The sequence below is a fragment of the Syngnathus scovelli genome, unplaced genomic scaffold, assembly GCF_024217435.2.
Source record: "Syngnathus scovelli strain Florida unplaced genomic scaffold, RoL_Ssco_1.2 HiC_scaffold_30, whole genome shotgun sequence".
Classification (NCBI taxonomy): domain Eukaryota; kingdom Metazoa; phylum Chordata; class Actinopteri; order Syngnathiformes; family Syngnathidae; genus Syngnathus; species Syngnathus scovelli.
The window spans coordinates 1,037,753-1,051,204 of record NW_026061392.1 but is presented as its reverse complement, the minus strand read 5'-3'; the positions used below and the strand labels follow the sequence as shown (position 1 = coordinate 1,051,204).

Genomic DNA, 13,452 nt, shown 5'->3' with positions numbered 1-13,452 from the left:
CCCCGGGTGATGATATTTGTGCAGCTTTTATTCAAGATTCAAGATTCAAGAGTTTTTTATTCGCCATGTTTGAGCGTGCCAAACAAGGAATTTGACTTCGGTAAATCACAGCCTCTGTTCAACATTTAGGTGACTAACAACAACACTCAGGACATGTGAAGAACGAAAGATATTCTCAAACACCCCCTGATCTTAAACTCCCAAGAGGGCAAGGAAAAACTCAAAACTCCAGCTAGGGAAAATGAGAAACCTTGAGAAGAGACCACAGATGGGAGGGTCCCTCTTCTAGGATGACCAGGCTGCAATGGATGCAGAGAGGACACATAGTCCAAACAGTGTAGACAAAAAAGGTGTGGCAAGCGGGATGTTATTGCACAGTAATGACTCTGAGACTCTAAGAGTGGTGTGAGTTCATCAGAGCGACAGCCTGGGGGAAGAAGCTGTCTCTGTGTCTGCTGGTTTTAGTGTACAGAGCTCTATAACGGCGTCCGGAGGGGAGTAGTTCAAACAGGCTGCAACCTGGGTGCGAAGGGTCTGTTGAGATGTTACTTGCACGTTTCCTGGTCCTGGACAGGTACAAGTCTTGGATAGATGGGAGGTTGATTCCAATTATCTTTTCTGCAGTCCTTATTGTCCGTTGCAGTCTGTGCTTGTCTTGTTTGGAGGCCGATCCAAACCAGACAGTGATGGAGGTGCAGAGGACAGACTGGATGATGGCAGTGTAGAAGGTCTTCAGCAGCTCCCGTGGCAGGTTGAACTTCTTGAGCTGTCTCAGGAAGTACAGCCTCTGCTGGGCCTTCTTCCGGAGAGAGTCTATGTGGCCGGTCCATTTCAGGTCCCGAGAGATTGTGGTTCCCAGGAACTTGAAGGTGTCTGATGAGAGAATAGTATTACTGCGGATAGTGAGGGGTGAAAGTGGTGAAGGGCCTCGCCTGAAGTCCACTGTCATCTCCACGGTCTTGAGCGGGTTCAGGTCCAGGTGGTTTTGGCTGCACCAGTGGACCAGCCGCTCCACCTCCTGTCTGTACGCAGTCTCATCACCGTTCTGGATCAGTCCGATGAGAGTGGTGTCGTCTGCATACTTCAGGAGCTTCACGGAAGAGTCACTTGCGGAGAAATCGTTGGTGTAGAGGGAGAAGAGCAGTGGGGAGAGGACGCATCCCTGAGGGGCTCCAGTGTTGGTGGTCAGGGTGTCAGATGTGATGCTCCCCAGCCTCACACGCTGTCTCCTGTTGGTCAGGAAGCTGGTGATCCACTGACAGGTGGAGGCAGGCACCGCAAGCTGGATGAGCTTCTGTTGGAGGATGTCAGGAGCGATGGTGTTGAACGCCGAGCTGAAGTCCACAAACAGGATCCTGGCGTACTTTCCTGGGGTGTCCAGGTGTTGCAGGATGTAGTGCAGTCCCATGTTGACCGCATCATCTACTGACCTGTTTGCCCGGTAGGCAAACTGGAGGGGGTCCAGCAGGGGGCCCGTGACATCCTTCAGGTGGTTCAGTACTAACCTCTCGAAAGATTTCATGACCACAGATGTCAGTGCAACAGGTCTATAGTCATTCATACCTGTGATGGCGGGCTTCTTGGCCACTGGAACGATGGTGGAGCTCTTGAAGCACGAGGGCACCTCACACAGCTCCAGGGAACGGTTGAAGATCCGTGCAAAGGTGGGCGCCAGCTGCTCAGCGCAGACTTTCAAGCAGGAAGGTGACACGCCGTCTGGGCCCGGTGCCTTCCTGATCTTTTGTCTCCGGAACATCTGGCGCACTTCCTCCTCGCGAATCTGGAGTGCGGGCGCGGCCTCTGCAAGAGAGAGAGTCGGTGACCACGGTGATGGAGGTGTGGACAGAGCAGTTGTGGGGGGAGGTGAGTATGTGGATTGTGTGGATTGTGCTGCAGGAGGTCCCGTTGTGTGGGAGGACCGATCAAACCTGCAGTAGAACCTGTTTAGCTGGTCAGCGAGCCTTGGGCTCTCCACAGGACGGGGGGTTCGTTTCTTGAAGCCCGTGATGCTCTGCAGGCCTTTCCACACTGTTGAGGGATCAGGATTGGCAGAGAGGTGTCTCTCCAGGCTCTCCCCGTAACACCTCCTGGCTTTCCTGACCTCTCGGTTCAGTGTGTTTCTCGTCTGCTTGAACAGGTCCCGGTCGCCGCTCCTGTAGGCCTCCTCCTTGACTTTGCGCAGCCTCCTAAGGTTCGGTGTAAACCAAGGTTTGTCGTTGTTGTACGTGCAGAAGGTCTTAGTCTGCACACACAGATCCTCACAAAAACTGATGTATGATGTGACAGTGTCAGTGAGTTCATGCAAGTCTGAATTTGCAGCATCAAAAACACTCCAATCGGTGCAGTCAAAGCAGGCTTGGAGGTCCTGCCTTGACTCCACTGTCCACTTCCTGACAGTCCTCACCACAGGCTTAGAAGTTTTTAGTTTCTGTCTGTAGGCAGGGACCAGATGAACTAGACAGTGGTCCGAGAGTCCTAAAGCTGCACGAGCCACAGAGTGGTATGCATCCTTAATTACGGTGTAGCAGTGGTCCAGTGTCTGTGCCCCTCTGGTGGGACACGTTATGTGCTGTCTGTATCTGGGGAGTTCGTGTGCGAGGTTCGCCCTGTTAAGATCACCCAGAACAATGATTAGTGAATTTGGTAGAAGTTTCTCCATATCTGTCACCTGGTCAGCCAGCATCTGCGTGGCTTCACTCGCACGTGCGTGTGGTGGGATGTAAACAGCCGCCATGACGATCGAGGAGAACTCCCGTGGTGAATAGAACGGCCGGCAGTTTATGAAAAGTGTTTCTAGGAGAGGGCTGCAAAACTCTTTCAACACCATGACATCGGTACACCAACGTTCATTAATGTAGAAACAGAGACCACCTCCCTTTGATTTTCCGGAGAGCTCCGCGCTGCGATCTGCACGCGTTAGCCGAAACCCAGCTAACTCCATGGCGTGGTGGGGGGTTCGTTCGCTAAGCCACGTCTCAACAAAACACAGCGCGGCGGATCTGCTGAAGTCCGTGTTCCTTGAAGTGAGGAGCAGCAGTTCGTCCATCTTGTTCGCCAGGGAGCGGACATTCGCCAGATGAATTGACGGTAGGGCAGAACGGAACCCTCTTTGCCTCAGCTTTACGAGGGCTCCCGCTCGTTTTCCGCGTCGCCGCCGTCGCGCTAGCTTGTATAGCACCGCCGCTCCGGCTAAAATCTCCGACAAACAATCTGAATCAGAGAGAACAGGAGAGAAAATACCAGAAGAAGACTGACCGATGTTTAACAGTGCTTCTCTAGTAAAAGTGATCCGGGATGGACAGCAGAAGACACAGAAAACACACAAAATAAGACAAAGAAACAGAGAGCGACTCACCGTGGCAGCCATCCGCGGCGCCATCAGATGACTATATTCTTAGTGGTGCTGACGTCCTCGGTGCATTTGTTGATGTAGGCTGACACAGTCATGGCACACGCATGTCTAATCTACATCGGGAAAACTGGGAGGGAGGGAGGCAGGCAGGGAGGCAGGCAGTGTCTGTCTGTTGAGGTTTTCACCTTGTTCTTCTCCTGCTGAAGTTCTAACTGGACGTCCATCAGTTTGGTTCTCAGCTCGTCATTGGCGGCCTGAAGGGCGTCCGTTCGCTCCGCCTTGGCCCGCCCTGCCGGAGCTCGTTTGGACATCTCTTACTCGAGTCTCGCCCGGTCGTCAGTCAGAGATCACAACATTTGTACCTGGAGAGCACAAACGCAGCGCTGTTTTCCACTGGCTTCGAACTCAACTTCAATCGGTACCGTAACTTACAACATCATAAACATAGAACTAGCTTGACTTATTCATTGAATAAATGCATTTGGTTCTTCAAAACTGCATCACGCAACATAGCGTGACCGAGACGGCCGTTATCCACCTGCGTGAAGTTATTTGGTGAAATGAATGAGATGTTTAAGACACCATCGTTCTGTCTCTATGTAGATGAAGGGAAATAATCGATTGCTGAAGGTCCAAAGGTGTTGTGATAAACAAATAAACATATTAGTGATTAGTGACATATTTGTGATAGACATATTAGGCAGGATAATCACATATGTTAACGTGACTGCCCACACTGTATTTATTTATGGTTATTTGTTAAATCGAGTACTGTTAGACATGAAATAGGAAGTGTTTAACATAAATGGAAGACGAAAGGGGTACTCACCATTGTAGCTCCTGCTGGTCAATGATACGAGCCTCTTCTTGCAGTGGAAAACATACAGCCAACAAACACCGTGGAACCTAAAGGAATGAAATTAAACATTAACATTTAGCCTCAACCAACATTCACAGATACAACGCAACGCAAACTACACAAACGTAAATCTTTTTAAACACAATGAGTTGTACTTACCGTGTACGCTCTAGACGGTCCACTTGCAAGCAGAAAATAAAGATATTTCTGTTGATAATCGTCGTGTTTGTATCCGGTGTCTCGCTCAAGGCCATTGCGCCCACAGATTTGAATTTTGGCGAGAGTTCAGCCTATTGACGTCATTTCCGCGGTGTAATACCCGCATATCTGAAACGGCAAAGTTAAGAGTAGAGTTAAATAAAGTTTTTAGTCAACGCAATAATTTACAACCGTTGACCAGTCGAAATAATCGTCGAAATTTGGCGTCTGTGGCTGGAAGCAGACGCCGAGTTCGACATTCCTCCCAAACGCCACACTCCCTCGCTTTTCAGGGCTAAAAAAAAACAGTTGTAATTACCTTGTACGCTCTAGACGGTCAAGTTGCAAGCTGAAAACAAAAATATTTGCCTTGTAAGTCATCGTGTTACTAACCGCTGTGTCTTGTTTGCCAGAATTGCCGCTTTCCTACTTCCTGTTGCAAGCCACGCCCACGGATTATAATTTTGCCGTGAGTTCCGCCTATTGACGTCATGTCCGCGTGACATGACTGCGACGTAATATTATCTAAAACTGTTTGTGCGGTATTGTGTTGTTCTGTGCGGTATTGTGTTATTCTGTGCGGCGTCGTGTTGTTCTGTGCGGCGTCGTGTTGTTCAGTGCGACGTTGTGTTGTTCAGTGCGGCATGGTGTTGTTCAGTGCGGCATGGTGTTGTTCAGTGCGGCATGGTGTTGTTCAGTGCGGCATGGTGTTGTTCAGTGCGGCATAATGTTGTTCAGTGCGGCATGGTGTTGTTCAGTGCGGCATGGTGTTGTTCAGTGCGGCATGGTGTTGTTCAGTGCGGCATAATGTTGTTCAGTAAGCCATAATGTTGTTCAGTGCGGCATGGTGTTGTTCAGTGCGGGATGGTGTTGTTCAGTGCAGGATGGTGTTGTTCAGTGCGGCATGGTGTTGTTCAATGCGGCATGGTGTTGTTCAATGCGGCATGGTGTTGTTCAGTGCGGGATGGTGTTGTTCAGTGCAGGATGGTGTTGTTCAGTGCGGCATGGTGTTGTTCAATGCGGCATGGTGTTGTTCAGTGCGGCATGGTGTTGTTCAGTGCGGCATGGTGTTGTTCAGTGCGGCATGGTGTTGTTCAGTGCGGAATGGTGTTGTTCAGTGCGGCATGGTGTTGTTCAGTGTGGGATGGTGTTGTTCAATGCGGGATCGTGTTGTTCAGTACGGGGTGGTGTTGTTCAGTGCAGGATGGTGTTGTTCAGTGCAGGATGGTGTTGTTCAGTGCGGCATGGTGTTGTTCAATGCAGGATCGTGTTGTTCAGTGCAGCATGGTGTTGTTCAGTGCAGCATGGTGTTGTTCAGTGCGGCATGGTGTTGTTCAATGCGGCATGGTGTTGTTCAGTGCGGGATGGTGTTGTTCAGTGCGGCATGGTGTTTTTCAGTGCGGCATAATGTTGTTCAGTGCAGCATGGTGTTGTTCAGTGCGGCATGGTGTTGTTCAGTGCGACATAATGTTGTTCAGTGCGGCATAATGTTGTTCAGTGCGGCATGGTGTTGTTCAGTGCGGCATGGTGTTGTTCAGTGCGGCATGGTGTTGTTCAGTGCGGCATGGTGTTGTTCAGTGCAGGATGGTGTTGTTCAGTGCAGGATGGTGTTGTTCAATGCGGCATGGTGTTGTTCAGTGCGGGATGGTGTTGTTCAGTGCAGGATGGTGTTGTTCAGTGCGGCATGGTGTTGTTCAGTGCGGAATGGTGTTGTTCAGTGCGGCATGGTGTTGTTCAGTGCGGCATGGTGTTGTTCAGTGCAGGATGGTGTTGTTCAATGCGGGATGGTGTTGTTCAGTGCGGGATGGTGTTGTTCAGTGCAGGATGGTGTTGTTCAGTGCGGCATGGTGTTGTTCAATGCGGCATGGTGTTGTTCAGTGCAGGATGGTGTTGTTCAGTGCGGCATGGTGTTGTTCAATGCGGCATGGTGTTGTTCAATGCGGCATGGTGTTGTTCAGTGCGGCATGGTGTTGTTCAGTGCGGCATGGTGTTGTTCAGTGCAGCGTAATGTTGTTCAGTGCGGCATGGTGTTGTTCAGTGCGGAATGGTGTTGTTCAGTGCGGCATGGTGTTGTTCAGTGCGGGATGGTGTTGTTCAGTGCGGCATGGTGTTGCTCAGTGCGGCATGGTGTTGTTCAGTGCGGGATGGTGTTGTTCAGTGCGGCATGGTGTTGTTCAGTGCGGCATGGTGTTGTTCAGTGCGGCATGGTGTTGTTCAGTGCGGCATGGTGTTGTTCAGTGCGGCATAATGTTGTTCAGTGCGCCATAATGTTGTTCAGTGCGGCATGGTGTTGTTCAGTGCGGGATGGTGTTGTTCAGTGCAGGATGGTGTTGTTCAGTGCGGCATGGTGTTGTTCAATGCGGGATCGTGTTGTTCAGTGCGGGATGGTGTTGTTCAGTGCGGCATGGTGTTGTTCAGTGCGGCATGGTGTTGTTCAGTGCGGCATAATGTTGTTCAGTGCGGCATAATGTTGTTCAGTGCGGCATAATGTTGTTCAGTGCGGCATAATGTTGTTCAGTGCGGCATAATGTTGTTCAGTGCGGCATAATGTTGTTCAGTGCGGCATAATGTTGTTCAGTGCGGGATGGTGTTGTTCATTGCGGCATGGTGTTGTTCAGTGCGGCATGGTGTTGTTCAGTGCGGCATGGTGTTGTTCAGTGCGGCATGGTGTTGTTCAGTGCGGGATGGTGTTGTTCAGTGCAGGATGGTGTTTTTCAGTGCGGCATGGTGTTGTTCAATGCGGCATGGTGTTGTTCAGTTCGGGATGGTGTTGTTCAGTGCGGCATGGTGTTGTTCAGTGCGGCATAATGTTTTTCAGTGCGGCATGTTGTTGTTCAGTGCGGCATGGTGTTGTTCAGTGCAGCATAATGTTGTTCAGTGCGGCATGGTGTTGTTCAGTGCGGAATGGTGTTGTTCAGTGCGGCATGGTGTTGTTCAGTGCGGCATGGTGTTGTTCAGTGCGGCATGGTGTTGTTCAGTGCGGCATGGTGTTGTTCAGTGCGGGATGGTGTTCAATGCGGGATCGTGTTGTTCAGTGCGGCATGGTGTTGTTCAGTGCGGCATGGTGTTGTTCAGTGCGGCATGGTGTTGTTTAGTGCGGCATGGTGTTGTTCATTTCGGCATAATGTTGTTCAGTGCGGCATAATGTTGTTTAGTGCGGCATGGTGTTGTTCAGTGCGGGATGGTGTTGTTCAGTGCGTTATAATGTTGTTCAGTGCGGCATGGTGTTGTTCAGTGCGGCATGGTGTTGTTCAGTGCGGCATAATGTTGTTCAGTGCGGCATAATGTTGTTCAGTGCGGGATGGTGTTGTTCAGTGCGGGATGGTGTTGTTCAGTGCGGCATGGTGTTCAATGCGGAATGGTGTTGTTCAGTGCAGGATGGTGTTGTTCAGTGCGGCATGGTGTTGTTCAGTGCGGCATAATGTTGTTCAGTGCGGCATGGTGTTGTTCAGTGCGGCATGGTGTTGTTCAGTGCGGCATGGTGTTGTTCAGTGCGGCATGGTGTTGTTCAGTGCGGCATGGTGTTGTTCAGTGCGGCATAATGTTCAGTGAGGCATAATGTTCAGTGAGGCATAATGTTGTTCAGTGCGGCATAATGTTGTTCAGTGCGGCATGGTGTTGTTCAGTGCGGGATGGTGTTGTTCAGTGCAGGATGGTGTTGTTCAGTGCGGGATGGTGTCTTTCAGTGCGGCATGGTGTCGTTCAGTGCGGCATGGTGTCTTTCAGTGCGGCATGGTGTCGTTCAGTGAGGCATGGTGTTGTTCAGTGCGGCATGGTGTTGTTTAGTGCGGCATGGTGTTGTTCAGTGCGGGATGGTGTTCAGTGCGGCATGGTGTTGTTCAGTGCGGTATCGTGTTGTTCAGTGCGGTATCGTGTTTCTCAGTGCGGTATCGTGTTGTTCAGTGCAGTATCGTTGTGTTGTTCGTATTGTGTTGTGTTGTTCGTAATGTGTTGTGTTGTTCGTATTGTGTTGTGTTGTTCGTATTGTGTTGTGTTGGTCGTATTGTGTTGTGTTGTTCATATTGTGTTGTTCATATTGTGTTGAGTTGTTCGTATTGTGTTGTGTTGTTCGTATTGTGTTGCCTTTAACACTTAGCCTCTAACACTTAGCCTCTAACACTTAGCCTCTAACACTTAGCCTCTAGCATCTAGAAGGTAAATAAATAGGAAGGAAGGACTCACCGGTGACGTCTTCGCCCACGTCCAAGCGTTGTACTTTGTATTTTCATCCTTCTGACAGTGGAAAACATAGCCAACAAACACCGTGGAACCTAAACGAATGAAAGAAAACTATCATTTGGCCACAACCAACATTCACAGATACAACACAATGTGACGTGCGGGGTTGAGGTTAAAGGTTGAGTGAAGGGCCCTCGTTTTAAACTACTTTTTTGAAAAGGATTGGGAACAAGTAAGACGTATTTAATTTATTTAATGGGAAGTAGTAAGAGCTATTGAATTTAATCTATGTATTATATTCTATTGTATTGTATTCTGTTTTATTCTTTTGGATTGTATTTAACTAACCCCACTAAAACTTCAGCCCACAAAAACTCGCCTCTGGCGCCTAGCCTCTGGCACTTAGCCTCTAACACGTAGCCTTTAACACTTAGCCTTTAACACTTAGCCTTTAACACTTAGCCTTTAACACTTAGCCTTTAACACTTAGCCTTTAACACTTAGCCTAGAAGGTGAATAAATAGGGTTAAAGGTTGAGTGAAGGGCCCTCGTTTTAAACTACTGTTTTGAAAAGGAGTGAGAACAAGTAAGACGTATTTAATTTATTTAATGGGAAGTAGTAAGACTTATTAAATTTATTTAATCTACTTTTCTTCCCAGGCAAAATTTGATGTGCTGCAATTCCAAATTTCCAAAGTGAATGAAGGAATGAAGTCCTTTAAATTATGATTTTGTATAAATACTAGGCATTAACACAAAATCGACGGCACAAAATGGGCAGACTTTACTTGTTTGAAAATGACTGGTTACAAGACAGACTTTTTTAATTTATTTAATGGGAAGAAGACTTAGTTTAATTGATCTATTTTTGTTCCCTGGCAAAATTTGATTTGCTGCAATTCCAAATTTCCAAAGTGAATGAAGGCAAGAAGTCGTTTAAATTATGATTTTGTTTAAATACTAGGCATGGACACAAAATCTACGGCACAAAATGGGCAGACTTTACTTGTTTGAAGAGGACTGGTTACAAGACAGACTTTTCTGATTTATTTATTGGGAAGAAGACTTATTTAGTTTATTTAATCTATTTTTGTTCCCTGGCAAAATTGGATTTGCTGAAACTGTATTTTGCCAAATCTTGCCTTGAGACCTGATAGGAAGTATTAAACGCTTAGTTAAATCAATACAAGTTGGTAGTAAGAGCGAGTAATGTTGGTTGAACCGATGAATGAAGGTTGAAAGCAATTTAAATTATGACTTTGTATAAATACTAGATATTAACAGAACATCTACTGCGCGAAATGGGCAGAGTTTACTTGTTTGAGAAGGAGTGGCTTATTCAAAACTAAGATTTATTTAATCTGTTTGTTCCCAGGCAAAATTGGATGTGATGCAATTCCAAATTTCACCACATGACGGTGCCCAATTTCGACTTCATAGGACATATTAAACACTTAGCTTGTTATTATGTTCAAGGTAATCAGATTTGTTTATTATTCTAATGGCCTCTTCAAAACTATTCTGGATTACTACTTTGGATCTATTCTACATTACTTGGCAACAACATACTCTGTAACAGATTAGGCAGTATAATCACATATGTTAACTTGAGAGTGCCCACACTCAATCTACTTATCGTGATGTGTTAAATCAATTACTGTTAGACATTATTTGTCTGATAATCTACCAAATCTTTGAATTGAAGAATTTGTGATTTAATTAATAGCTTGTTCAGGGTAATCAGACTTGTATATAATTCTAATGGCCTTCTTTTGAAAACTATTCTGAATTACAACTTTGGATCTTATATTACTTTGCAACAATCTACTCGGTGACAGATTAGGCAGTATAATCACATATGTTAACTTCAGTGCCCACACTGTATTTATTTATGGTTATTTGTTAAATCAAGTACTGTTAGACATGAAATAGGAAGTGTTTAACATAAATGTTATGGCTACTCACCATTGTAGCTCGCTCCTGGTCAATGATATGAGCCTCTTCTTGCAGTGGAAAACTTGCAGCCAACAAACACCGTGGAACCTAAAGGAATGAAATTAAACATTAACATTTCGCCTGGACCAACATTCACACGTACAACGCAACGCGGCTACACTTCTGCTATTACAAACGTAAATCTCCTTAAACACAACGAGTGTTACTTACCGTGTACGCTCTAGGCAAAATTGGATGTGATGCAATTCCAAATCTATCTGAAACGGCAGTTAAAAGTAGAGTTACATCAAGTTTTCTTTTTTAATCAACACAATCATTTACAACCGTTGACCAGAAAGAATCGTCGAAATTCGACGTCCCCCACAAACGCCACGCTCACTCGCTTTTCAGGGCAACAAAAGTACTTCTTTTTAAAAACGATGAGTTGTACTTACCGTGTACGCTCTGGACGGTCCAGTTGCAAGCAGAAAATAAAAATATTTCTCTTGTTAGTCGTATGTTACCATCCGCTGTGTCTTTGTCAACATCGCCGCCATTTTCCTACTTCCTGCTGCGAGCCACGCCCACGGATTTAAATTTGGGCGGAAGCTCTTTCCATTGGCGTCGTTTTCGCGTATAGCAAATCCGATTGGTTGGGAAGGGGGCACGGTTATGCAGCCGAGGGGTCCTGTGATCGGTGGGATGTAAAGTAGGCGTCGACGTCACGTCCGCGTCACGTGACCACGACGTGGCAGACGTCATATAGCAACCGCTGTTTTGTTTAGTAGACTTACAGTTGTTATGCATTGACATAATGGCGCACACACCAAATAGATTTAAATAAATTAAATAATTCTTCTGCCCACTCTCTTTTAAACAAGTTAACTCTCCCCGCGGATTTGAATTCCGGCGAAAGTTACGCCCATCGACGTCACGTATGTCACGTGACCACGACGTGGCAGATGTCATATAGCAACCGCTGTTTTGTTTAGTAGATTTACAGTTGTTATGCATTGGCATAATGGTGTGCACTCAAAATAGATTTAAATAAATTAAATATTTCTTCTGCCCACTCCCTTTTAAACAAGTTAACTCTGCCCACGTCCATTGACGTCTTGTCTGCGTCACGTGACCACGACGTAGCGACGTCATATAGTAACCGCTGTTTTGATCAGTAGACTTACAGTTATTATGCGTTGACATAATGGCGCACTGGTTAGCATGGCCACCTCTTCAGCATGATGTTGCGGGTTCGACGCCTGATCAATGTTATCATGGAGTGAGCTGAAGTGCATGGCGCTGAAGATTTGAATCTTTGAAATGCGCTGAGGTCTGACATATCAGGCAGAATGGTTTGCCATCACGTTCAACAAAAAATAGAAACTTTCCCACTCTGATTAAAACGTCCTGTGTTCATCTACGTATTTTCGTTTTGCTGTGCATCTTTTCCCTGCCATTTCGAGAGCCCAATTGACACTCATAGTTTAAAGAAATGTGTTTGCCCATCCTACTTTGTGGAATTTCACCACATGCGCTTTTGACCAAAATACCAAATTGAACTCAAGTGAAGCCAACACGCACAACCCCCCCACACACACACACACACAAATGTTGATATGAACATAAAAGAGCCGCATGCGGTTCGGGAGTTGCGGCTTGGCCAAACCTGTACTATACAACTTTATTTGTATAAAATTTTCACAACAGCTGTCACACAAACAAAGCGGGAAAAACCGAAGACGTGCGTGTTCCGCCCACGCTGGATTTATTTGCACCTTTGAAAAGACACCGTATTGCCGCAGATGTGGCAAAGAGTACTTTTGGGCATCTGAGACGGAAGGATGTCCAAAGCATCACGTCACCTGCTCTGGTAGGCATGGTGGTGGGACGTTGAGGTCAACCGCTTTGGGGTTGGCTGAATCTTTGATCGCAGGATGCCACACACTTGAAGACAGAAGCAGAAAAGCAGAGCTAAATGCAAAATGTACTCACCGGTGACTCCAATTTTTTTCCCCCCTGAAGAAACAGCTGGACGGGTGGCCCCGGCTGGCCAGTGGGACTCTTGTTATTCTGACCCTTTTTAGTGCGCGTTTGGGGCAACAACCGTTTTTTGTGGCGCTCTCTTCTGGTTCAAAAGTGCCCTGCATGTGAATTTGCTTTTCCTGCCTTCTGATTGGATGAGCGCCGGTGTGACGCGGTGCCTCTGTCACCGTGGCGGGGGGTATACGTTGGCATCGGAGCGTCTGCCAACGTCTGAGACCGGCTGGCAGTGTATCGGAGGTGTCGAGTGCGGTGCCGCTGGAGCTCACTCACCAGCTGGTGTTAGGGCCACAGAATGAAGGCCAAGGAGAAGAATAGAAAGAGAAACAGAAACTTCTCCTCCAATTGTTTGATTTGTCTCTTCTGAGCTTCGATGAATTCTTTCAGCTCTTTGTTCCTCTAGGACGGACAAATGGAAAGTGGCATTCAAAAGCCAGTAAGCGTGCAAGTAAGTGCCGGGCTGGCTTTGGGCCCTTACCTGTTGCGCGCTGTGCAGCAGATCCATTCTCTCTTGGAGGATGCAAGCGTCGCGCTCCCTCAACTCGCACATCAGGGCTCGCTTCCATTGGTCCACGGCGCTCCTAAGCTCTTCTCTCTGATCCGCCGTCAGCACGTCATTCACGCCAGCGTGGCTGGCTTTTTCGCCGTCCGTGGCGGGGCAGTCCCGCTGCGGTAGCGCCTCGTACAACATGGCCTCCAGCTCCAGGATCCTCTGGGCCGCAATCCTCGTCCATCAGTGGTCCGGCGGGAGATTTGAGGGCGGCTTACCTTATGAGCCTGGTCCATGGAACACTTCCTGAAGTCCAACTCTTCATCCAGGTAGCCCTTCTGCTTGCAGAACATATCCTAGCACAGCTCAAGGTCAGAATTGTTGGGGCACATTGCCGGA

The 13,452-nt window shown here is 47.4% G+C and overlaps 1 protein-coding gene across 1 annotated transcript; it reads right to left on the bottom strand.

Moving 5' to 3' along the window:
- Positions 1-393: 393 nt before the first annotated feature.
- Positions 394-3,382, bottom strand: LOC125966016 (uncharacterized). The gene is made up of 2 exons (XM_049716793.2): positions 933-3,382; positions 394-873 (listed from the first exon to the last, which is right to left on the bottom strand). Exons 1-2 carry the CDS (start codon positions 3,377-3,379, stop codon positions 546-548), a joined length of 2,775 nt encoding a protein of 924 aa, XP_049572750.1. The 5' UTR covers positions 3,380-3,382; the 3' UTR covers positions 394-545.
- Between the last annotated feature and the right edge of the window lie 10,070 nt (positions 3,383-13,452).